This window comes from Falco rusticolus, chromosome 3 (assembly GCF_015220075.1).
Source record: "Falco rusticolus isolate bFalRus1 chromosome 3, bFalRus1.pri, whole genome shotgun sequence".
Lineage (NCBI taxonomy): Eukaryota > Metazoa > Chordata > Aves > Falconiformes > Falconidae > Falco > Falco rusticolus.
This window is the reverse complement of record NC_051189.1, coordinates 44,764,811-44,790,142: the sequence shown is the minus strand read 5'-3', so window position 1 is coordinate 44,790,142 and position 25,332 is coordinate 44,764,811. Positions and strand designations below refer to the sequence as shown.

General features: G+C 39.5%; 1 protein-coding gene across 8 annotated transcripts in view; it reads left to right on the top strand.

Moving 5' to 3' along the window:
* CHD7 (chromodomain helicase DNA binding protein 7) overlaps positions 1-25,332 on the top strand; it is a 132,405-nt gene that overhangs the window by 60,356 nt on the left and 46,717 nt on the right. For 7 of the 8 annotated variants that reach the window (XM_037379561.1, XM_037379558.1, XM_037379554.1 and 4 more), the window contains 2 exons: positions 14,117-14,538; positions 22,819-22,957. In XM_037379561.1, the coding sequence (XP_037235458.1) occupies positions 14,117-14,538; positions 22,819-22,957 (561 nt within the window). The remainder of the gene's footprint in view (positions 1-14,116; positions 14,539-22,818; positions 22,958-25,332) is intronic. The other variant, XM_037379560.1, reaches the window with a different exon arrangement.

The following is a 25,332-nucleotide window of genomic DNA, read 5'->3' as shown; positions in this document are numbered from 1 at the left end:
CAGTTTGCTCTGGTGCCAATTTTACCCATATTAATTCTTTTTATTTCCTGTATTAGGATCTGCCAATGTTTTCATAAAGAGCAATCTGTCTAAAGTAAGTGAAATGCCCTTTAGACTTTGCCTTCAAGATAATCTGTACTGTGTGTGAGGTCTCGTTGTTGATATAGATGATAATTTTGTACAGTGCTCTATGATGGCACAGATACTTTCCTGGGTTTACTGGGAGCCATCTCGAGAGGCACTTTGACATTTTAATTTTCTTCTTCTCATTGTACGTTGCACCAGTTGTTTATAGACATCCTATGGTTAAGTAAAAACTTTCAGTCTTCAGCTACACAATTTTATGTAAACATAAATGAATACCAAATCGGGTAATACCATAGTAGAAAAATTACAAATACTGAAGTATTTCAAGTTTGGAAATGTGTATAAAATGCTAGTTAAATTTCTGAGGGCTTTGCGCTGCTGTGCTTCATTTCTTTGATAGTGTTTTGAAGTTGTGAGATGCCCACAACTAGGATTCTGAGTAAGTGCAAGCTGCTTTACTGCTGCTAGCCTTGTAGCTGCGTAATGCTTAAACCTTCCTTTGCAATAACACTTAGAATTCTGCAGTCCTTTTACCACTGCTTGAGCTCAGGGCTATAATGGAACCTATTATAGAGAAAAGGTCTATGACTTAGCCATTGAGCCATGCAAACTCTTGGCTTCTTTAATTGGCACCATTAAATCTTTAGTAGTTTTTCTCTTGTAAAATAGATATCGTTGGTGTAAAATGCATCACTGCTGAAGTTATATTGTGCCTTTTGCCCTCTGATTTCCATGAGTTGGTCAACTATAGGTGTTTAAAAGCTAGTTAATTGGAGAGGATTTTCTAGGATTGCTGCTTTTCCATAACTGTTCAGGAGTGTATCTAAAAATGTAGAGAAAACCATCACACACATTGTTTTCAGGTTCTTTTCCTTTTCTGTTTAGAGACAGGAGATGGAAAAGAAAACCCTGCCATCATGTTTTGTTTTATCTTCACAGAACTTTATTTAACCTGAGGACTTCTTCTACATGCCAGGATGGAAAGCGTTACTCTGAGTATGTAGCTAGGGAAGAACCCACACCATTTAGCTGATTTTTTTTTTTTTCTGTTGCAGGTTGGTTTTGTTGGTGTCTTTTTTGTATATATATTGGAAAGTGAATATGGAAACACCTGTAGTTTGGGAAGAGGGTCACACATCAGTAGAGGAAACTTAAAGAACACTGGAAGTTAAATATTTGAACAGACATGTATATATATGTAAATATATATGTATGCAAGACAAAAAAAAGTAGCTTTTAACTTGTGTTGTCTTCCCACATACTTCATATGTGACACGTTAGAACTTTCAAGTATTTATATTGCTGTAAGCATGAATGCCTCTGAAAGGGGTGTGATGAGGATACCCAAAAAACTAATTGTTCATTACTGTCTGCAGAGCCTGCCTTGCTTATATCTACAGTTGGCAAAAAGGTTTTGGTGGTTATGTTTTTATATACTTTGTTGAAGTATCAAGAAACAACAAAGTTACAAAAATGTTAAACGATGTAATTTAACACACATTTTAAGTGATGGGGCTTACAGTGATAGCAAGCTGCAAAACGGGATGTTAAGAACTGAAGTAGGGCTGCAGTACATGTTCTTTGTACCAATGAAATAGGATGTAATCTGTGTATGCAACCATGTTTTGTCTGTTCTGTTTCTTCTACTTCTGGAAGGTCTTCTGTGGGTGGAAGTAGCTGTTTAATTTGGTTTTATTATTTGAGGTATGGACCGTATACTGTCCAGTAAATCTAATGATGAATATCACTGTATCTTGTGAAACAGACTGACTCTTCCTACAAACAGTGTCTCTCTTCTGGCAAAGAATTAATAGCTAAATGAGCTTCTTTATGGTAATTTAATTGTAACATAGAAAAATCTCAACAACCACTAATTCATTCATCTTCTAAACTGTCCTACAATGTGTATTCTCCATTTTACATACAAGGAAACCAGGACAGAGGGACAGGGAGTTGCCTGAGGCCAGAGTGATAGACGTGGGATTTGGGGCTTCTTAGGGTGTGTTATGCTGGGCTGAAGCCAATAGTTATCCAAGCAGGTACTCTTGCAGTCATGGTTGGGCACTTCTCAGTAAGAGGGTTCGTGGCAAGTCCTTTGATGGAGAACTATGTTAGAAAGAAATGAGTATGGAATTTAAAAGAAAAAAACCCACCCGAAACACAAAACCCCTTCAGGAAAATAATAGAATATTATCATGGTGAGTTGAGGCTGGTGGAAAAATCTTGCCTGATGTTCACTGCTCTATCATAGACCATCTCCTTGCAGTCTTTCTTTTTTCTGTACTGAAGTTTTCAAGGTAATATGAGCCTTCTCTTCAGGATAATATCTTAGTCATTCAGATCTGATTTAATCTAGGAGTCTCATCCAGCCTGTATGCTGAATGAGGCAGAAATTCTGGAAGTAACTAGGGAGGACTCACCCTGTGAAATATTACTGTAAAAAGTCAAGTACTAGGAATTAAATTTGTTTTGTAAGTGACACTAATGACATTTATTCTTTTGTTTTCAAGTATTGGAAATACTTAATAATTTAGACTGCCATTTTAAAAAAGAAAAATGTGTTTATAGTAGTTTTTCTTAGAGTTACAGTGAACTTTAATTATGTTTCCAAGAGAACATTGCATGTTTACTATTTCACTTGCAAGTTGACTCATTTGGTCAATGTCTGAGGAAAGCTTTTGAATTTCTGCTGGACAAGAACAGTTTAAGGTGGGGATAAAAATAGGTTAGAAAAGTCACTCCAACTTACTAGGTACAGCTATTAGAAATAAAAGTGGTAGTGGGATTTTTGAGTTTTGTTTTTCTCTGGTTATGTGGAACTTCTTTGTGACTAAGGAAATGGCATTTAGAATGTCAAAACAAAATGTTGACTTCTAAATAATTCTACATTGTGAATCTCCTAGTACAAAGTGTGCTCACCTGGACTGTGAGACTGAAAGAGCAACAAGTAAAAACACTTGGAGAGTTGGAATAGATGTAAACAGTGGAGACAGGACGATTGATCTACTGTGGATATAATGATATCAAAAACCACCTACCAAATACAGCCTTTTTGAGGAACTTCTGAGATGAGGCCCTCTTAATCAGAATAAGTCAGCAAACTTCGATTGAAAGAATAAATGAGTAATTGTAAAAGTTGGTTTGACTGGTTTAGCTTTCATTGCCTTGGTGCTGTTTTATGTATTTTACAGTATTAGAAGTCCATGGGATTGGAGAATTCTGTGTGGTTGTTAAAATTTGTAGCAGAAAAGCCTTGAGTACAAGTTATAGTTAAAATTACACAGGGGAAAAAAAAGGCATCAGCTCAAGTAACGCATCAAAAACATTTCATCTTTTGACTGTGGATACCGTGCAGTTTCACCTTGCAGAGGCTGTGGATGACAAGGGACGAAAAAGAGTGTTGTATTATTTGTCTAGTGGGGTCTGTTGCAAATCATCCTCATTAAAATAGTGATGAACTAAAAGTTTGTGAGCACCAAACTGAAACGAAAGTGTGGTATCTGTGCTTGTAGTGTTTCTTCTAATGCTTTAAGCTCATCTTTCTTAAGCTGGTACACTCTATCTGCAAGGTATCCTGGTGAAATTGAAAAAAAAAAACCCACCAAAACTTGCTGCAAACCATGGAAGAACTCGGGATGTTTTATTATGTAATAAAAGTACTTACAAGTAGTATTGTGGGACTTCAGTGGGACCTCCTTTCTAGGGACAGGAGTAAAAACTCAGGAGTTAGTCCTTTGTTGCATCAGTTGAAATCTTAAACATCTAAGACCATTGCCCTTTTCTTGTGTTATTAGAATGTGATACATATTTATACCTTTGGGGAAAACTTGGTCTTTTTTTGTAAAGGCTTGCAGATAGGAGAAGTAATAAAGTTCTTAGTAAAGGCTGTCTATGAATTGCATCCTCTTTTCACCAACCTCTTAATCTGGTGCATGTTTGTCATTAAACTGTCAATTGATATTTTTTATATATATATGTGCAGGCCTCTTAAACATGCATGTTTAGAAAGTCTAGAATCTGAGCTGGGGGAGCTTTTAAAACAAAAATGCTGGGCTTTTGTTTTCTGAGGTATATAAGGAAAGGCTTAGGAAAATGATAGAGAAGTTATCTCTTACCTAAAATCTTCCTAATGTATTGGAAAAAAAGTGTATGCTAATAAATGCAACTGCCTATAAATATATTTGAAAGCATTTTGCTGGTGGTTGCTACATCTTACTGTTTCATGAATGTATGAAATAAAGCCCTTCAGTTGCTCATTAATATTTATGAGACAGGGCTTGGTGGGCAGCTGAGATTGCCAGCTTGTCTCCCAAGAGCCAGCTTTCCCCAGAGGTAGGCTATAGATCCATTGAAGGCCCTGGCATTAGAGAGCCCTCAGAAGAGAGGGAAGAGGCAGCCCTGGGGCAGGTGTGCATGGCAAAACAGAGCATGGCTTCCCATGAGAAGGCCAAAGGAACTGGCTATGACTTGTATCTTTGTAAGGCTTTCCCAGGCTGGTAGGGAGAGACTGCAAGATGACCAAGCCCAGAAGAAAAAATACATATGTGTGCACTGGTTGCAAGTAAACAGAATGGGGCAATACACATTTAAATCCACGCTGCTCCTGTCTGTGCTCATCTCTTTTTCCTGATGTACTTCCTTACAGTCTTCATTGCAGTTTGGTCCTTTTGATTCATTGTTGAAAAGCATTTCATGTTGTTACTACAAGCAGCAGACTAGTAGGGCTCACCGTATGTCCGTCAAACAAGTGGTAATTCTGAAGCTTGCATTTACTTGATCCTTAAGCGCTGCACAGCAGGTAGGAGAAATAAAAATTTCCTGGCCTGCTAGTCTTCAGTTTCATCTAGTAAAAAAAAGAAAACCCAAACAACTGCTTTTCTCCCTGTTGTTGTTCTCCCTTCCTTAGATTAAAATGCACTTTATTTGATATAAGGTGTGAGACAATAAAGTGTACTTCATGTGAATTCAGATAAAGCATAGTTTATTAGACTTTTTGCAAATCACTTCTGAATTTACGTATACACCATATTTTTTTAATAGTTTGTATCTTACGTAAACATGCAAGATATATACATGTCTTACTACCTTTCACCTTATATTTTTTACAAATATAACCTGTTAAATAAGTTTTCCTATTAACTCGTTTGGGGGTTAGAAGGGGTGGGGTGAAAAAGTACCAGAATAGAAACACTTTTACTGTTGTGGCATGTAGTGCTTTTGCTGTTACTGCTTGCAGCAGTAAAAGCACGGATGGAACTTTTTTGGTTGTCTGTGGTCAGAAACAGCAGTGTTTGTACCACATATGCTAGTCTTTGATTTTCTCCTTAGTCATAAACCTGATGCTCTTTGCTCTTTGTCACTGTGATTAAGATTTGATAATGGTAGAGAAATGTATTGATAGAAGTAGATGCGAGCTAATTAAGGTCCTTCTTAAAATGGTTCAAGAGTAACTTTAAGTCTTTTGTAGAAAAATGAAATTTTAGGGGACTCTTGTTGCTTTAATTACCGTGGGCAGGCTGGAAGTGCTCAATAGATAGTCAGACAGGACAGTTTTGTCAGATTTTCTTTTTCTGGGTAGGTAACAGGGTGTTAAGCGGAAATTGTAGTTGATACCAGAGCATCATAACCCGTAGTGATGGCAATGCAGTGTGATGTAGGAATGGGTTACCCTTCAGAGAGGATAGATTTCTATGTATTTGACATTCCGTAACTGAATGGAGGGAATTCTGCTGGCAGAGGGAGGCGGCTACACGTGCAGAGCAGTACGCTTCCCCTCTTCCCTCAGGACCTTGGATTTCAAAGTGTGACTGTGAAACGTGCCCAAGAGAGGGAGGATGTTCGCATTTTGCTGTTTCAGAGGAACTGTTTTGCTTTCACAGTGGAGCTGAAGTGCTGTGGGGAACATGGAGGCAAGGCCAAGAGCAACAACTCAGCCTGTATATATGCTAAAAATGTTTGGTTAATCTTTATAGTGCTTATGTGTTCAATAATAGCAGTTTCAATACTACTGTTTCAGTTGAATATGTGAAGGCCTTTCCTCTCCTATTCACCCTTTCTTGGAGAAGCTGAAGTATTGTACTAGGTCTTCCAGAAACCTTTTCATCCTGGCGTGTTCTTGCTTTGCTATGTGACTTCCCTATCTTGCCTGGAGATGTGCAGCTACCACCTTGTTTTAGAGGGATTGGAGAAAACTGGTGGTAAACCTCCTGGATATTTCTCTGATCCAGGGAATTCTCTGGTAAGCTCTAGGTACCTTGATAGCTGTGCTTGGGTGTAGCTTCACAAAGAAAATATCTACATTTTTGCATACAGGTCTTACTTGGCACAGAAGTAAAGTGTTAAGAAAAAGATGCTTATAGGCCATTTTACAACAGAGCTCTTGCTGTTGTGCCTGTCATTTTCCTACTGGTGATATAGACTGCATAGCATAAACTCTGCAAGACTTCTGTGGTAAAATTCACATTGGCATGTTTCTGGCATGTCTGTTGCTTGATAATGGAGCGTACGCAGAAGTGAGGTTTCCTTTGTCTGTGGCTGTGCAGGGAAGGCAGGCTTGAGGTGGATGACCTGTCAGCATGAGCAATATGGCTTTTGCCATTAGAATTCAGTACCTAATTGCCCCACCCTTTCTATGTGTTTCTACAGCTAGAGCTAGTAAAAACTGGCCAAAATCCTGAGTTCTTGAACAGTCTACATGGTGATGATGGAAAGTCTGGCTACTGTTGTGTAATATTTAGGACTGCCTCACTTGCATTAGGAGCAAAGTAGTCTATAGCAAAAAACTCTTAATGCTTTTTTCTTGTGGACCATCACAACAGCACTTATATACAATCCCTATGGTAGCTATTGCAGTTTCTTACCTGGAAAGCTAATGTGGACGATACACACTTTGTTATCATAGGAGTAGCTGTTGTCTGAGATTCTGATCAACCCTGATGTTGATTCTGATTGATGGACAGGAATGTAAGAGCTCTCTTACAGGACAAGTTAGTTGTTTTTGAGCTGTGAACAATGAGCACTGGCTGATACTCCATAGGTTTAGCAATATTTCTTACTTTGTGAGCATGAAATAGCATTGCTACGTGAGATTACTGTAAAAGATAATGGGATCTTTGCTTTTTGGATGGCCACATTAGTATCATTCATATTTTGTAATCTGTGTTACTCCACAGAGTACATGACCAGAATAAATTCTAATGCTGTAGCTGTGCTGAGGTGCAATTAAAGAACTCTATATTTTGTATAGCATGTTTTTGTTCTTCCACATACATTAATTGGGGGATATTTTCAGCTCCACCAAATCAGCACTGAGTGTACTTTTGCAGTGGTGGCTGAGGGCATTAAGATTAGTTTTAATCACTTCCACTCCACTGTTAGGATGCTGCTGGCATCAAAATTCTCATTGTTTTGACTCAAGAGTTTTTCTGAAAACTTCAGATCGGCAAGTTTTAACTTTTTATTAGTTGCACCTGTTTTTTAAAGATGGTCTCCATTACTAGTAACAGAGCAGGAAGACTTAGGAAAGTCTTAAAATATTCTATTCTGTTCTGAGGCTTGCTTAGGAAATAAAGTGGTATTGCAGCAGCACTTCACTAAAATGTGAACTTTTTTCATGCAAAGTGATTTTTAACTGTCAAGTTATGTCTTGCTAAGAAGGTGTTAATAGAACTTTTGTTTTCCATACATCTTCATCTGTGTTTTGTAGAAGTATAGCAAGGGTGTTGGTAAACTATAAGGTTCCTTGTTGAGTCATATTTGAAAAATCGACTTCTTTCATTCTCATTTGGTGTGATGCCTTTCCCTTTAGTGTGGAGAAGATTAATGACACCACTTGTTGGTTTACAAATGCAAGTTGTCACTTTGGAACTACAATTTTTTTTGAAGGATTTCTGAAGTATTGAGATACCAGTTGTTTCTAAACAGCATCATATTGCCCAAAATATTTTAAGGTAGTACCAAGTATTTCCATATAGTGAAATAAAAAAAGACATACATATCTTCAGTTTAAGGTGGTAGTGTCACAGAAAAGGGAGGGGATCATCACTCACAATATAGGAGAAGAATCTGATAGGTAAAACAGATTTTGGAAAGAATTCTCAGTGTGCAGGTAGTCTTGAGCATGTTTCTGGACATTAGCTACTGTAGGAAAAAATACTGTACAGCTGTACTGTTGTTAAGCGTAGGTACTGGTACTTTGTTGCAATTTCAGAGGTGCTGTTGATCCCATTTTACTCTGGAGTTTTTACTGATATGTTGAGCTTTGCAGATGGATGATGTCTGAAAAATATGTTGGTCTAGAAAAGCTGAAGCATGCTTCAAATCAAGGGAGTACCAAGACAAGCCTAATGCTGAAACTGTTGAGACAAGTTGAGAATTGCAGGGACAGAGCAATGTATCGAGACATGACACGGAAACTTTCCAAGTGATTTGCTTGGAGGATAGTCAAGAGTAGTAGTTTGTTTTAAATAACCCAGAGGGATGATAAATACTTTTTTCATTAACCTTTAAAAGGAAGCATCGTGGAGCAATTTCTGCATGGGATGGCTTTTAATGCCTTGTGGACTGCTATCAGGAAGGACCCAAATTCAAAATGAGCGATCTGTACAGCACTAGGTTGAGCTGCTTCCAGAAGCAATGCTGTAGTCTGTCTTCTGTTTTAAAAGACCTTCCTTTTGCTGCAGGTTGCTTTTCCCGAAGTGAAGGTGATAATTTAACAGGACTGCAGTTGCTGCAAATAAGAATATTCAGTAATGATTTACCTAACATGGAATTATCCATTGTATAGCTATCATATTGGAAAGGCTTGTATTTTGGAGCCAGTAGGAACTGACGGAGCACTTGCTCTACTGTTACTCAACTCAGCTAATAAACCAATGTTCAAGAACATTTAAATGAAGTGTGGTTATAGTAGATCTTTTTTAAAATATGTAAAAGACCAGGGAGTCTGGAAATACCTGTGAGGGAAATGCAAGTAGTCCTGGTAAAAAGTTTTAGGTTTTGTTTTGTTTTGTTTTTTTTTGTTTGGTGCTGATGTTCAAATTTCACAGAGTTAGCTGAGTCATGTCGCATACTTTGCTGCTCTGGCTTCATACTTCTTAAAGCTCAATATTGGCTCAAGTTGCTGCTCTGCTAGGGAAGCAACACTCAGCTACTTTCAGTGCTTAAGTACAGTTGATTGTGATTCAATCCTTGTTCAAGCAACAGTAAGATTCTCCTTAACCTCCCTCCCTGCCATTAACCCTCACTGGATTAATCCTACATCCTGTCCATCTTGCTACTTCACGTTAACAGGCCTGGTTTGAGACAGCTATATGGGCTGCAGAGAATGAGCTTAACTCTAAAAGCACAAGAAGCTGTGAAATGCAGGCAGCTTCATTTTTAATTTTTCAAATCCTGATGATACTTGTTTGGAAGTTTAAAAATAAGTTTGAATTCCAGAAAAGTGAGATTTTTGCATTCCAGAATCAATTTCTCAAATATTGTTTTCCTGTATTATGTGCTTGGCTATTGTTGGATTTTATTGATAACGCAAAAGCATATTACTGTTCTGGGTAACCTGTTGAGCTGCAAATTATTTTAACTCCTTTGAGTTCCTGAAGAATCTGTTCTATTCTAATAAGCTGTGATCTTTAGGAGTGTCCTGCATTGTGATATTGCATGTTAATAGCATTGATTAACTGTCAAGCAGTGAAATTGATGAGAAAATGTCCATTGTAAAATCAAATGATATTACTGAAGACCATACCATGCTGCTGGTTAGGGAGGTGACTAGCCCCAGTAGTCGGTGGTAGGAGTATTAATGTGAGCTCCAGGTTTTTTCACATGATTAAAACAGGCCATCTGTTCTTTGTTAAATGTTTACAAAAACAGCTTTTCTCTAAAAGATATAAAGAGATGTGGGTCTAGTAAACACGCCAATATTTTTGAGCACCTTTTTCACCTTATTTCAAATAATACCAAAAATAATACTGCTGCAATATCAAATAAGATGAATACCTATTTGTGCTTAATCTTCACTGCTTTCTTTCCTGTGGAAGATTAAATTCTGTACCAACATACTAAATTATGGCTTTGTTTCTACTGAAAGTGCAGGAGAAGTGATGATTTTGATTTCTGTGAAGTATGGAGATAATTTTTTTCAGTCTTTTGGTAAAAACTTGTAATGTACTTTTTTAATTTTGTAAATGGAAAATGGGGTTCTTTCATTAGAAATTGTGACCCTGTAACTGGAGTTAATCCTTTGTAGATTTAAAGAAGTAGAACTATTTGAAATAATTCCCTGTGGTAGGCTTAATCTAATATTTACTAGTGAAAGCCTGTTCTTTTTTCCTTTTCTCCCTTAAGAAAGAGCAGATAACTGGTTTGGGGTAAGAAAATGCATCTTTCAAGCTGTTTCCGATCTCCTTTTCTCACTAGGTTTGTGCTGCTCCTACACAGCTTCACACTAGGGAGCAATGTGGGGTTGTCAGTTAGGGATAAACTGTTTTAGCATATTGGGAAAGTGTAGGCACAGACTTCCTAGAAAAATAATCACACCCATTTCTTTGAAAGAGTGCTATACTTTAAATGATCACATATAAGTGATTTACAAAATGTGCCAAACTGCAAAGGGAGTGGAATATGGCAAAAGTAATGTATTTTCAAGTAATGGGAGATATAAGTGAAGCCTAATTAGGGCAGAGTTGGCTTTTTGTAGCTTGATGTTTTGGGGACGATATGAATAAAAACCATAGTATTTTAATTTGCATGCTTGGTAGTGTATATAGCTTGGTACTGTAAATAAAAGGCAGTAAGGTTTTCTTCTTTAATATTTGTTTCATGCATAACATTTGAGTCTAATCTATAGTCTAAGTTGTTTCAGAGCCTGTGAATGAATCTTGTGGGTAAGCTCTTTGAGGTGGTAAAAATCTGGATTTTCATAAGATGACATCTTCCAGAATGAGTTACTGAGTACTACAGTGTGACAACAATCGCTGCTGCCGTTCTCGGTGCTTTACCTTCTGACCAGACCTTACATTAAAACTACAAATGTCAGATCATGAGGGGCTGACATAGCTGTTGTAGAGACTTGGAAAGCTGTCTGCCTTACCTTCAGATTTCCTTATAACTGCACTAAAAGCTGTTGTTCAGACTTCTAAAATAAGCAAGCAAACAAACAAAAAAAACAACCTACAAATCTTAGAAAGGAGACAAGTATTAATTTTTTTAAGTAGATTGAAAAGATAATGAGCATACACAAGCATGTATAAAACTTCATATTGATTTCACTGACACAGTCATATCTCCAGTGAAGGTACAACCCTGAAGATTTTATAGAATTACATTTACTTGGCCTTACTGGATTTCTTGTGGTTTTTAATATTTGTTGGCTTGGCTGCTTCACAGGCTTAAGACAAAGAAAAATAAATTAAACTACCAATTCTAGTTTATTCTAGGAAGTTGTGCCTTATACACAAGCTTGTAGATAGTTGTAAAAGTCTCAACGTGGCAAACAAATGCTGTACTGCCAAACACAAGGTACTTGCTCAACACAAATTTTACAAACCATGGAAGGAATAACTTGCATTTCTTCTAAGTTAGATACAGCAAGTGAACAGTATATAAAAAGAGGACTGAGTATGGCAGTGGACAGCTCAGTGAAGACTGATGAAACTTGCACACAAGGTCTCTGAAAAACATAGGTGAGATGTGAAATGGCAGATAATATAGAAATATGTTGACTACCTTGGGAAAATGCAGGTTAAAAGTACTGGTCTGAAAACCTATGTATAAGAAGTACTTACAGGTGATCTGTGTGACATTCCTATCTCTTCCAACCTAAAAATAAGTGTTAGACAGTACAAATACGTAATGGTCTGAGGGAGAAGACAGTTCTGTTCTGTGTCACAGAACAAATCTGAGGAGACATTCAATTCAATTCAGTCAACCAAATTCAAAACCAATTAGAAGATTTTAAAATAACTCGACTTTATGTAATGCATAATTGGACTGTAAAACTCATTGGCACCACGGACTTCCTGGGATCAGCATTTTCTGTACAGATACCCAGTCTCTGTGAACTTTCCAGCATGAAGATAGGCAAGTGTTTGGTGACTACAAATTTCTAGAAGAGGTGTTGGTTCATACTTCAGGATACGTAACGTAAGATTGCCTTTGAGGTGAGGCCGATTGATGTGGCGCTAATGCAGTGGGTGCATCAGGTTTGTGTTAGAGTTGAGCTTTCACTGCAACTAAGGCCCTGTTGCACTAAAAAGCATCTTAGTAAACAGGTGGAGGATAGAAACATGCAGAAGTCACCCTGGAAGTTTTTGGTTCAGCCACATGGACCCAAATCTTCAGTTCGTCACATAGGCCACCTTCTCTTGTCCTGGAGTCTCTTCCATGAAGAACTGTAGCATCAAGCTTGTACTGTTGAAACCTCTCCCAGACAGCAATGAAGAGTTGTTTTCACTTCTTGACAGCCTTGCTCCTTCTGCTGCTTGGGTCGCTTCCGAGTATCTGAGTATATTCAGGGAACAGCATTTTTTTGCTGCTGTAAAGAAATGCTGAAAATAGGACTGCACTGGTTCACTTTGTTTACATTCAGAAATCTATATTAATATACTTGGAAAAATATATATGCATTCACTTTCTTGTATAATGATATTAAGAATTTTACTTCCTAAATCTTAAGTGCATTGCTTTTTAGATGCAGGTGGCTGAAGTGTATTTCAGTGTATGCCCATCAGTTCTTCTTATGCTCAGGGACTGGATTTACAGTCATTCATTTGCATGCTTGCCAGTCCTAAGTAAGTGCAGTCTGAAGAAAGAGTGGAGAAAAGGAAATGTGGATAACATCACAAACAGTTACACAGGCACTGCTATTCCTAAAAGTAAAATTCTGATATGCTATAAACCTTTCTTCTCCCCAGTTCGATTGATCAAACATCTCAAATGGCTAGACTTTGTGACCACAGCTAATAGGGAGCTTTTCTGCCTAGAATCATCCAGACTTAATTTTTAGAAAAGTGAAAAGGAAGAGAGAGAGAGAAGATGGGAAAATGATCTGACTGTATATGCAGTTGCAAGAGAGCATCAATACAGTGTCGTGCTATTATTTTTCTTCTTGAGAAGCGCTGTTGTCCTGCATTTATAACCATGGGCAGGCTGTGAGGAGAAGCAGGTTAGAGCTTTGATATGCTGCAAAGTCATGGTAGATCTTAGACAATTTTTCACTGCAAACTCATAGATCTTTGTGTAGAAGAGAACGATTAAGAGGAGAAAAGTTGCAGATATATCCAATATGTTTAGTCCAGGCACTTGACATTTGTGTAATTAAATGTAAGTTTTCATTTTTTAAGTCTGGTATAAACCTGATGCACTATACAGACTTTGAATTGGGATGTTTTTGCAGGTTCACAAACACTTAAGGTAGTTCTCTGTCCAATCTGTAGCAGGAACAAATCTGTTTGTTACAATTAGGAGCTGTGGATCTTTGACATAAAATGTAACATTATATTATGTTTTAAAGTGGCTTAATCCTTCATGTACTGATCAAAATACCTTCTGTTACAGCTGAACCAATGTAAATTGCTTTGATTATTTTTTTTATAAATACAGCCTGTGAATATACTTTTATTTTCCTTTGCATGTCTAGAAACAAACTTTAAGAATTTTTTTCCTGGAGGACAAAATTCCAGTGCAACTAAATAATTTGTAACAAGTTACTAATTCTACTAACAACTATTCTGAAATATTTGAAATAACAATTGATTTCCTTTTGCATCTAAATGTTGACAGCTGTAAATATTTTCTGTACTTCTACTTTATATACCAGCTTTAGAGTAATTTGCCCTTTTCTGGTTATTTTGCTACTGGTTTAACTGCAGAAAGCTTTGGGTTTTTACTGGTTTACAGTGTTTCAGATATGCTACTAGTTAATCTTCTGCTTAGTATTTTCTCCCTCTGTAACCTCTTGCTCCAAAAGAGCAAAGTTCTAGAAATCAAGGTTGCAAATCTACAAATTTATTTCTGTTTGTCTCTCTCTCAGCATTCTCCGTCGGAACCCTTTTTAGAGAAACCAGTGCCGGATATGACTCAGGTTAGCGGACCGAATACCCAGCTAGTGAAAAGTGATGATTATCTGCCATCAATTGAGCCGCAGACACAGCAAAAGAAAAAGAAAAAGAAAAACAATCATATTGCTGCAGAAGGTCCCAGTAAAGGTTTTGGTAAGGAGGACTTTCCTGGGGGACTTGACAGCCAGAATCTAAGCAGAAACTCAGTGGATTGCTCCCAAGAAGAGAAGAAGAAAAAGAAAAAGCCCAAGGCAAAAAAAGAACCTAAGGATCCTAAAGAACCCAAGGAAAAGAAGGAACCCAAGACCCCCAAAGTCCCTAAGACCCCTAAAGAGCCAAAGGAAAAGAAAGCAAAAAATACCGCGCCAAAACCCAAGACCAGCAAGAAGGCTAGGTAAGTCAGGAAACTTCTGTACGCAATCAGAGAAAACCAGTCGTCTGTGGGATTTCTAGAGCATCTGGTCTAAAAGGTGTGGGTGGAGAGGAAATCTTGTTCTATCGTTTGCTTGCTACTATCTACAGCATCATGTTTTTGAGGAACTTGGGCACATTTCTCTTGTTTGGCTTTCCTGTTTATGGCTTCACAGTTATTTTAAACAAGCTGGAAAGGCAGAGGGTTAATTTTTCTTTTCAAGGCATAAAGATTTCTGGATGCATTAGATTTCAAAACTAGCTCTTTCTCTTCTGATGTTCATCTGTCCTCATGTGTGGTTTGTGTATTAAGAAATTAAATTGCTTCAATGTTAACGTAGGTTTGACCAAATCCAGAGATTAAGACTTAGAGTAAAAGGTTTGATGATGTTTTTCTCTAAAGTTAGGTACTTAGCGTTGTTACAAGTTGTACAACCCTTACAGACAGTGTTTTAGACTGACACAACCCATGGGCTATAAGCTCTGCTGTTAAAAAGGCATTTTTATATGGATATTGATGTATTCTCACTGTAGGGACTACATTCATTTTGCTATTGCATGTAAAGACAGTTTTCATGGCAGAAAATCTTTGTGGATGGACCAGATGCTTCAACCCTGTTTCCTAACTGTTTTCATTCAGCATCATGTCCCTTTATCAGGATGGGCTTAAAATGCTACAGAGTAGTAAGAGAAAGAACAAACTGCTGTTACACATGAGTAATGCGTCATAGATAATAACACAGATTCTTTCCTTACCCCTCAATTCCCTAAACACCATCATTATAAATGCCTACTTGAAATAAAACTGAGAGGAAAAAGACATTAAAGCTTTTTCTTTTTTTTTTTCATTTGTACCTAGAATTTCTTACAACTGTTCTGAATTTGTTCCAAACATCTGAATCTGTTTTTCAAGATGTGGCTAGTGTTATAAAATATAACTTCCAGATGGAAGCACAGCCAGACTTGGTTAATCCAAATCAGTTTGCAAAATCCATTTGTATTAGGGTTTAAAAATTGCAGTTAATGAATCAGCTTTGCATATATTCTACAAGGCTGACTGTTGGTTAGGTTTGATATAGCTATATGGCTAAATGAGGCACGGACAGTAAGACGTTACTTGTTCTTTCAGTAAGAAAGAGAAGTTTCTATATTGGCAGAGATGATGTTTCCTGAAGGATTTATAAATGCTGGCTTGTAAAATCAAATGTTTCCCTGAACGGGTTATATTAACATTTCAGTAAATTACAGTTGATCAGCCTATCCGTATTGCAGAAGTTACTTCGGCTGCATTCCGGACTGTTCCAAGGATGGGGTTTACATACATAGCAATTCACATCTTACAAAATCTCTCTTGTCTATCTCCTACTATGTGTTTTTGAAACCAAAATACTGTATCAGCTAAAGTAACCGTTTTGTTCCATTTCCCTATACTCACAGGTTTAAAGGCTGACCAGGCCATATTACTTGGTATTGAGCATCTCCCAGCAATTTTTGCCACCAGAAATGAAAAAAGCTTTACTGCAGGACTTCCTAATTAGTGCGGTTTTACAAGGTCTTGACTACAGTGAAGCTTTGTTTAATAAGCAGTGGTTAGAAGGAGTCTGCCTCAAAAACATGCATGGGTTCCTGTGCCTGTGCTGGATGTCAGACCTCAGAGCTGGTCTGTCCCATCCACTCAATCCTAGTATCTCTTTGCGCATCTTCTCTAAATCTTGGGACATGCCATGCAGGTTAAACGAGCAGCGTTTCCTTTGAAGGAACAAATCACTGCTTGCTTAGTTGTATTTGTAGGAGAGTCTTTATCTTCTTTCCCTACAGTGACTCTTGTCCCTGGGTGGTTGTGTTTGTAGGAGTCTTTTATCTTCTTTCCCATGCAATAACTCTTGTCCCTGGGTGGCTAGATGACTTACAGTGTTCTAGTAAGTACTAAGCCCTGTTGTTTTACCTGTGAGAGAAACATTTTTGGAGCAGCATTAAGAGCATTTGCTGTTCTTATGCTTACTCAGGGGTGTGGAGAGAGTCCTACTTTTCCTATAATGGGCTCGTGTCTCTGTTACCAAATGCTCTCTTGAAAACAAGGTTATTCTCATTTTGTGGTCTTGTCAGCTTCAGTATCAAACTTCTCTGAAGAACTCTGAAGCTGTGTTGTGATAATGTGCTGCCAAAGAATTTTAAGTTGGTGAAAGAAACTTGCTTACTTTGGTAACATCACAGACTGGAGAACCTGTCCAGTGACAGATCATTGAATCAAGTTTTCAAATAAATCAACAGTCCAAACGTTTAATCATTTGAGACACAGTATTTCAGCAGCACTGACTCCAGAAAGGAAGTATTACAGTAGCCGAGATGAGTGAGATTAATGCAAGCTAATATAGATTATGGATGATTATGTAGAAGTAAAATACTTTGATAAAGTTAGTATCTGGCATGTGTTTACTATTACTGTTTCTATTGCTCAGTATTTTCCTTCTAAGCATTGAAAGTAGTGTGATTTTTAATTTCTAAATGCTGTGCAAAACTAACGGTTTTCATTCCTGAATAAGCTGATCAGTTTTAACAGAAGAGTTTTGCACTTACATAAAATTCAGGTAAATAAAGACAGACATAGAAAACGTATTCATTGAAGAGCCACAGTTTTTTGGATAGAGCATAACAAGTCCTTGATAGTTAATTTTGACACAGGCTGTATTAGGGTATACACATAGATAAAAAATCCAGTCTTTAAGTCTCTTAAAACATTTTGTTTATTACATTTTTGTAATTTATTATAGCTCATAATATAACCCTGTTATTTCAGTTCCAGTTTTGACTAACAGTATAATCCTTTTTTATTACACAAACAACAAAACCCCAGAAACTTTTAGCTTTCACATCTCCTCTATCTTTGGTGTTAGTTGTGACAAAATGAGCAGCCTGCCTCACTGAAATGCACCTTCATGTGAGGGACAACAGTCAGAATGGAAGAAGCTGATTAATTTCATGCTTGTCTGAATTGTGTCCCCCATAGCATCTTAAAAAGAAAGAAAACACCCAAATGGGCTTCTGGTACATTATACTGCATACTTGGTGATCTTGAAAGAAAGATCACACAGTAATATTGTACTGTTAAAACTTCTAATGAATCCTGCCAATACAGAATGACAAATACAGTGGTGGCTAGAAAAAAAAATATATTTGCAAAACAAATCTATTGTGGAGCAAACTAGATGGGTCTGAAAGCAAAATGTATGTATACCTAGGATCACAAATAAAGGGTTTTTATTAAATAGTGGGAGTGCTAAGGCTTAAGTATTCTGTGGGCTCTTAATGTTACAGAGCCAGCTTCAGGTGCATGCAAAGTAGGCAGCTTTTTCTAAAAGTAAATGGACAGGGAAAGGGAAAGGGAAGTAGTCTCACTGAATTGCAAAGTCATGGCTCAGATGTCTGTTCCTCCTGTGCCTGTCCCTGGAGGAGATGAGGACCACCTGTTTGAGAAGATCACACTGCAGCACAGCTGATCTCTCTCCTGCTGCTTCCTATGAAACCCTAGAGAGTGGCCACCGATTACAGTGGGAGAAGCAGTAATTATTTGTGAGGGCCAAATGGTAGCTTTTTGCAGGAGCTTGTCCCTCCTCCCATCTCCTCAAAGCAGTGTGCTGTGCTTTGCAGGGCTGCTCTTATCTTTTTTGGCGCACAGATGCGCTGTTTGTTGTATCGGAAAGGGGATGGCTCCTGGCCGCGGAAGTGGGAAGAGGCTGCTGCACTGGGGGACCGGTGTGGACAGCAGCACACAGCACCCTCGGGAGCTGGAGGACAGGAAGCGAGGTCCCGGGGCGGTGGTGGTAGTTTCCACTCCCGAGCTCAGATCATCCTGAGCAAGGCAGGAAGGGGGCTGCCTGTGGGATAGAACAGGAAATCGTGCGAGATTTCCATGTGCGTGTCCACTGAGGCTGTTCCTGTTCACACCTTGTCCTCACCTCCCTTTTGAACCAGCTCAGCTGCCAGATACTTACCTTTGCTGCAGGCAGGCCTTGTGGGCTTTGCTGTTACCAAAGCGTACTCAAATACAAATTTGGCTGAGTTTTCAGGCTGGAAAAAAACTTACTGTGCTCTTTTTTTTCCCACATTTGTGACATGTAAAAACTGATCTGAAAATAAAACCCAAAAGGTTTTGATTACACTGGGAGGTTTTAAAAAAATAAATTTTTCCTCAGGTAAGGCAGGTAGAGAAATTCTTACAGCTCTGACATTTTGTGAGGGTGGGATTATTTTTTTTAATGGTTTTGATGCTCCACAGTGGATGTGTAACTTTTTGTTTTCCCTAAGCCAGGTTGTAATCATGATTTTGTCACAGGACAGTGTTCCCAAACAGTGAAATAGTGATCAATAGTCTGTCTGACTTATTTTATGTCTTTAAATTGTAGAAAAAGGCATAATCCAAATCCTGATAGCCATCATAAATTACACTAATAAACAGATCTGTCAGTTACCCAGATCAGGTGAGGTAAGTTGCCCAGTGTAAACGTACAGGCTAATTACTTCCCCTCTTAATCCGGCAAAGCATGCCATGCCTTTTGGGGTATTCTTGAGTTGGATGGTTTGGCCTGGTAAGTCCTATAGTTTGACCTAGCTCTGTAGGTGGCTGCTTGACTAACTGACACAAAACACTTTGTCAGAGTTTGGGTGCTTGTTCTCAAATTGTAATTCAAGCTTTCCTTTCAGTTGTCCTACTTACTGTTTTCCTCCTCAGCCCATTTTCCTTCGTGTCATTCACCCGTCTGGCCTTCTGCAGGTTGTCATCTTATACATCCCCTTCGGTCAGTATGCTGGGCAGTCCTTGGGGATAAGAGGATGAAATCAGAAAGTGGTGTTGGACAGCTAGGTCGTACGGCATCTCATCTGTCGGTGTTTATATCACTTGAATAGAAGGACTAGCTTTAGGTGACAGTTTTAAAATATTTTAGTGTTTTGTGTGTGGCAAATAGTACTTTCAGTCTCTCACAGATTTCTAGTTCTTGTTTTGGGACTGGACACTAGCTTTGCTCTAGTGGGACTTGGCTGAATTCTGCAATCATGCGTGTGTGAAAACAAATGAGAGAGAGTTGTCTAAATGTGTATATTACAGTTTGCCTGCCTGGCTGCCAAATTTGTGAAGTACTATCAGATGCGCATCCAGAGTTAAGCATTGACACGCAGACCCTAATGGCAATGGCAGAGTCTCTTAAGATCAGGTTTTAACCTGCCTGTACTTACACGTGGAAGGGTAATTCTAGTGCAGGCTAACATCTTTCCTGAATGGCCTGAGTATGATCTGCTGGGAAGTGGGAAGGCTGAGTCAAAAGTGGGTACATGTAATCATCGGGACCAAATCACATTGGCTCAGTGGGAAGTTGGAGAGGAACACTTGCTGACAACTGGAGGAAGCTGGTGCTCCCACTGGCTGGGGGAAGCCTCCTGGGTGCGTGATGCACTGGGAAGCAGTGTGTTGCCTCCCTCAAAGGGATGGTGCTGTTCCTCTATGGCTTTTTTGTACTTCACCTTCTTTTCTTTCCTTGAAAGAAACTGTAGCTGTGCATTTAAAAAGAGCAGTTCTTCTGCTGAATTTAGAACTTAAAATTTCCTGGTGGAGCTGCACACGGGCTTTGTTCTTCCGAAGTTGGTGGCTCTTTCGTGTGTCCATTTCTAACTGGCCTGGCGAGGGGGCAGATGTGAAACTTGCATGTGAATCACTTCACCAGCATCTGTGATAGCGAGAGTGACTCGGTGTGCTGGGGCATGACTCGGGGGTATATATAGGTCACGAAATACTCTTAGCTTGAAGCCCCTGCCGCTGCGAGCGGGGAAAGGTCTTAACAGAGGCTAGAAAGAAACCTTTGTCGGGGTGGACCTGCCGGCAGTGCTGGAGCCGCTGGCAGGGCCTTTGTCTGGGCCGCGGCGAGCGCTCGCCGGGCGGGCAGCCCAGGGCCGGCGGGCCCTCGTTAGTGCGGCCCGGCCTTTCAGCAAATTGACGTTCTATCAGACCTAGGCCACACTATTCTTCCCGACTTTAAGCCTGTTATTCATAGGCGGTGGTGCACCCGGGGCACGGTAACGATTACTAAACTTAATTGCACGCCTTGCTCTGATTTACGGGGGTCAGGGGCGCAAAGCGCCCGCCTGTCAGCTCACTTCACCTGGCGGCCGTCCAGCGCCCCGACAGGCTTACCTTTGATTTGAACAAATCCGAGAAATATGTAAAGTTTGTTTGTTGGTTGGTTTGTTGTTTGGGGTTTTTTTGTTGTTGGCTTTTTTTCCCCTTTTTTTTTTTTTTTTTTTGGAAGCGGTTTCGCGGTGATTTGATGAAAGGCGGCGGGGGTGCGCGGGGGAGCGGGGCGGGGGGGCACAGGCCGCGGCCGCGCAGGTGCCGGCAGCGCCCGGGCGCTGATTGAGGGAAGCAGATGGCTGCAGTCGGTGGCCGCCAGCCAGCGGAGCAGGTGCTGGTCACGTGGCCGCGGGTTGCCGGGGCGACGGGAGCGCTCTCGGCGCGCGGATGAAAGGCAAGGGGCCCCGCTTCAGCTGCGGCTTTGTGCCATTGGTGGCAGCTAGAGCGGAAACAAACGCCGCGAGGGGAGCCGCGGCCCGCGCGCGGCCCGCGCCCGAGGGAGGCCGCGAGGGAGGGAGGGGGGAGGGCCGGCCGCGCGCGCCGCGCCTCCGCCTTTCCCAAGGGCTTGGCTCGTGCCCGCGCTCTTCCCGCGGTGTCAAACTCCGCGCCCCTCCCCCCCTTTCCTGTCTTTTTCTTTTCTCTCTCTTTTTTTTTTTTTTTTTAATTGTCACAGTTTGAGGTGTTTTTTTTGAGAGGAAAGCTGTGTTGGCCCTGTAATTTTTCAGTGATACAAAGTCATTTTAAAAACTCGCGGTCTTCTCACTTGTCAGGGTTCTTTTTTCTAAATGTATTTTAAAATCAGCATTAGTTGAAACGCAGGCAGTGAAAGAGGATGATGCCACAACTGTGTTGTCCCAGTCGCAAAGTGACATGTAACCATATTTAGGGGTTTTACATTATGGCTCCAGAACACGCTTTCAGTGGGCCAGTGCACTGATCAACATGAACAAGCTTAAAGCTGGTGTTTGTTTGAGAAGTTCCGGGGCTGGGGATTATGAAGGAAAACCAAACGGCAGGCAGCATCACGGGTATGAAATTAAAATGTTGAGGGTGCAGAAGCCCTATAAAAGTGGCTGACATAACATTTGGTGACCTGTGCTTGCCATTTGTCAGATACCAGCACATAACTCTACTCCGCTCTTAAACATCTCAGCAACTTTCCACAACCAGCCTGTCAAATCAGTAACAGGCCGGGGGGGGAGGCTGACCACAGAGGGGAAAAAAGGCTAGCGAAGACCCACACAAGACTCAAAGGCGGAGTGTGCTTAACATTACTAACTTGTACCATCGATTCTTCTTTGTTGCCATTTAAAAATTTCACCCCGCGATGCTGAAGATAGTCTCAGTGTGTGACTCCATGACAGTGTATTTAAAGCTGTATTTTGGTATGTGCATCCTCACCCATTTCCAGGCCTCTGTGTGCAGTTGGAGAGATGGGTTCCCAGCTTCTCAGGTGGTGAATGGTTTCATGGGGGAGAAGGGGAGAAACACCCCCCCAAAGGCTTTTTCTACTGTCAGTGGATATAGCTTTCTAGTATCGCATCGATGCTGAGATAGCAGCTGGGTGGGTTTTTTTTTCCCCCTGTGCAAGCTGCAGTTGTATGCATTGAGGTTGTATGGGTACCCTCAGAGCTGACACAAAAGCGCCTTTCCAGCTTGGAAATAGCAGGGATGGTAGAAGAAAATGAAGAATTTTCACATTTGGTCCTTTGTTTTGGTAGCGCTTCCTCTGGTTCTGCTCACCTGGTCCACACAGTTAATACCAAGATAAGTGCATGCATAATCCTGTTTCTCCTCACATGTGTCAGGCTGCCCAAACACCGCTTTCAGAAAGCACAGGTTCTGAAGAGAGCAGCTCTTCCTTTCCAGTGTCGTTTTTAGTTTCTTGTTTAATACATATTCAGCGTCACTGTCTAAAATCTTGAAGGAAAAAAGCAAGGTGTCCAATGTTAAGGAATGGGAAATGTATAGTGATGGCCAATGCATCACTAATTTTACAATTATGCTTAAATACTTTTAACAAGGAAGGCATTTGAAAATAATGAACTCACTGAAAACAAACATCTTGCAGATTAATACTTTGTTAAGCACCTTTTACTTGCATTTTTGTACAAATATTGATTAAAGATACCTCTGTTTCAGTAGCAAGAAACCGGATTCAGAAACTAGTGCTGCAAAGAAAAAGGTTAACAAGGGAAAGGAAGGTTCTGAAAACTCAGATTTGGAAAAAACTCCACCACCGTCACCTCATCCTGAAGATGAAGATGACCCAGGGGTTCAGGTAATGCTGTTATGCAAGTTCAGTGTAGCCTTTGACAATTTAGATGCATAAAACGGTAGTTCTTATGGTCTTTGTTACAGAGATACTAATTTTCTGTGTCATTTAGAATGATGTACCAAGAAGGTGAGAACTGGAAATCACCATGGCGAGTATTTTATTAAAACAAGTACTCCTCATCATAATTTCACTTTGCAGTCTTGTTATCTGCAGATACGTGGATGGTGCTGTGGAGTTTTCATGTGTTCTCTTCTGTCACTGTTGCAATTATAGTGCTGAATTTTCTGTTCTGTAGACTTAATGTACCATTATGAGATCTTGTTTATAAGCTTTGTGTTTCTTCTTGCATTGGCTATGCAAACCTTCTGAGATCAAGAATTAAGACATGACAAAGCAGAAGCATGCTTGTCAGAAATGTGCATGTCAGGGACTTGTAACTGTGCTGCTCTAATGGATGAAGGGCCTTTTTGTAGGACTGCCAGTCACCTGCTAACGTTGATAATTTGAACATGGTGCACCTATCACTTTCTGTCCAAACTTTTATTTCACGTAAAGAAAGTCTGGTAATAGAAATAGCATATCTGACAACTTCTATGTGCTCTGTCATTAACCGTGTTAAGAAGTGGTCAGCTCGTGTCTTGCTTCTGCTGGCAGTGGTCAGAGTGGGCATTAACAATAAGAATTCCCTAGTGAAGGGGTAGAGGCAAATTGTGATGGGGAAAGTATGAGACTCCTAAACAGTCATGTTGGCATTACTAAAATCTATGCCATTTGTCTGTTGCACATCAGTTGTGGTTGTCTTGCTTGTAGTTACGAGAGATGTTGAGACTGATGATCACTCAAGAATGCTCAGAGCAGCCTGGTGAAGGGGTTACAAACAGTGGTATCCTAATGCAAACATGGTTTATGCCTTCCCCCTTACTATTTTCCAGAAGGATGTAGAGCATAAGGAAGTGTGAGCATTTAAAAGCAGCAACAGAAGAATGTGTTATTTTTGATTTGTGAAAAGTTGAGATACACCATGCAAATGTTAAAATGTTTGAAGAGTAAGTCTGTCCTGTGCCACAAATCTCAGCCTGATTAATGGTGCTGACAAAAGAAGTAGAAGAAACTTTTGGAGCTGATGGTTTTTAGGCTTGATTTGCAGATACGTGATATACTGTCTACAGTGCAATATAGATGCATGGTTTGCTGGTTTTCAGTTCAGTGGGACAAAACTTTGTCTGTGAAACTCAGTTGGGTGATAAACTTTACATTTGAAATATTTTTTACTTAGCCTAACACTTGTATTTACAATATCTGTATCACTTCTTAATCAAACGTAATCAAGAATGTCAGGTAATGTTGAATTTTCTTAATACTTTCTTGCACTGTTAATGTTACACTGCACCCACATTTCTTTGGATAAACTTAGGGAAGGGTTACAACCACATACACTAGGACAGCTAGAAGTAATAAACTTGTTGTGCATTTCCCAGCTGACACATGCAGTTGTCTAAAACGCCGTTGCATTCTTAGTGTTAAATACTGAGCCTTCTGTAACGATATTATGTAGTAATGCACAGTGATGCATTGTTATCTTTGGAGAGGAGAAACACTTTTGTGTGTTACCATACAGGTTTTTTTATATTCCATTATTGAGCCTATTACTCACCTTTCTATCTATAGATCAGTTAATGAGTAAAAGATAATCTGATGCAGGTAAACATATGCACAGTTTCTGACAACAATCCATAACAATTGCAAAGCCTTGTCTGGATGTAAGAGGAAACAGGAAGCTAATAAAGTCAATAAAAATCAAATAGAGGAGTACCATTATATTTTAGGCATCCTTTCTATTAGGAAAATGGAAGAAAAGGTTTTTGGCACCAAAAATAATGGTAAGACTTGCCTTTGAACCAAAAGAAAATTGGTATTTTCCCATCAGTGATTATGGAAATGAGGGTGAAAATTTGCCAAGTGGTATCTGTTTTCAAGTGTGAAAATACTGGTACAGTTTTGTGGGAATCCCCTTAAGTTACTGTGTTAAAGGTAGAAGCCACATCACCATTGTTTAAAAGGGTGATGTAAACCTAACCTTTGCTCAAAAATTCATTTTCAGCTAAAGAATTTCTAATTTTGTGAAGTGCATCAGATATTTGTGCTTTAAAAAACTATGACTAACTATGTAAAAGTAAATATTTGACTTTGTGTATGTTGAGAAACCTGGCTGCATAGATCTGTTAAACAAGCTACATAAGTATTTGCATGTACTGGTGAAGATTGTGTTAAGCTGAGAAGGATATAAAAGTAAGTAGTGTATCAATTCATAAAGGTGGGAGGTTTTTTAACAGTTGATATTCAACATCTTTTTTAATATATACCTCAGTCCATTGAGA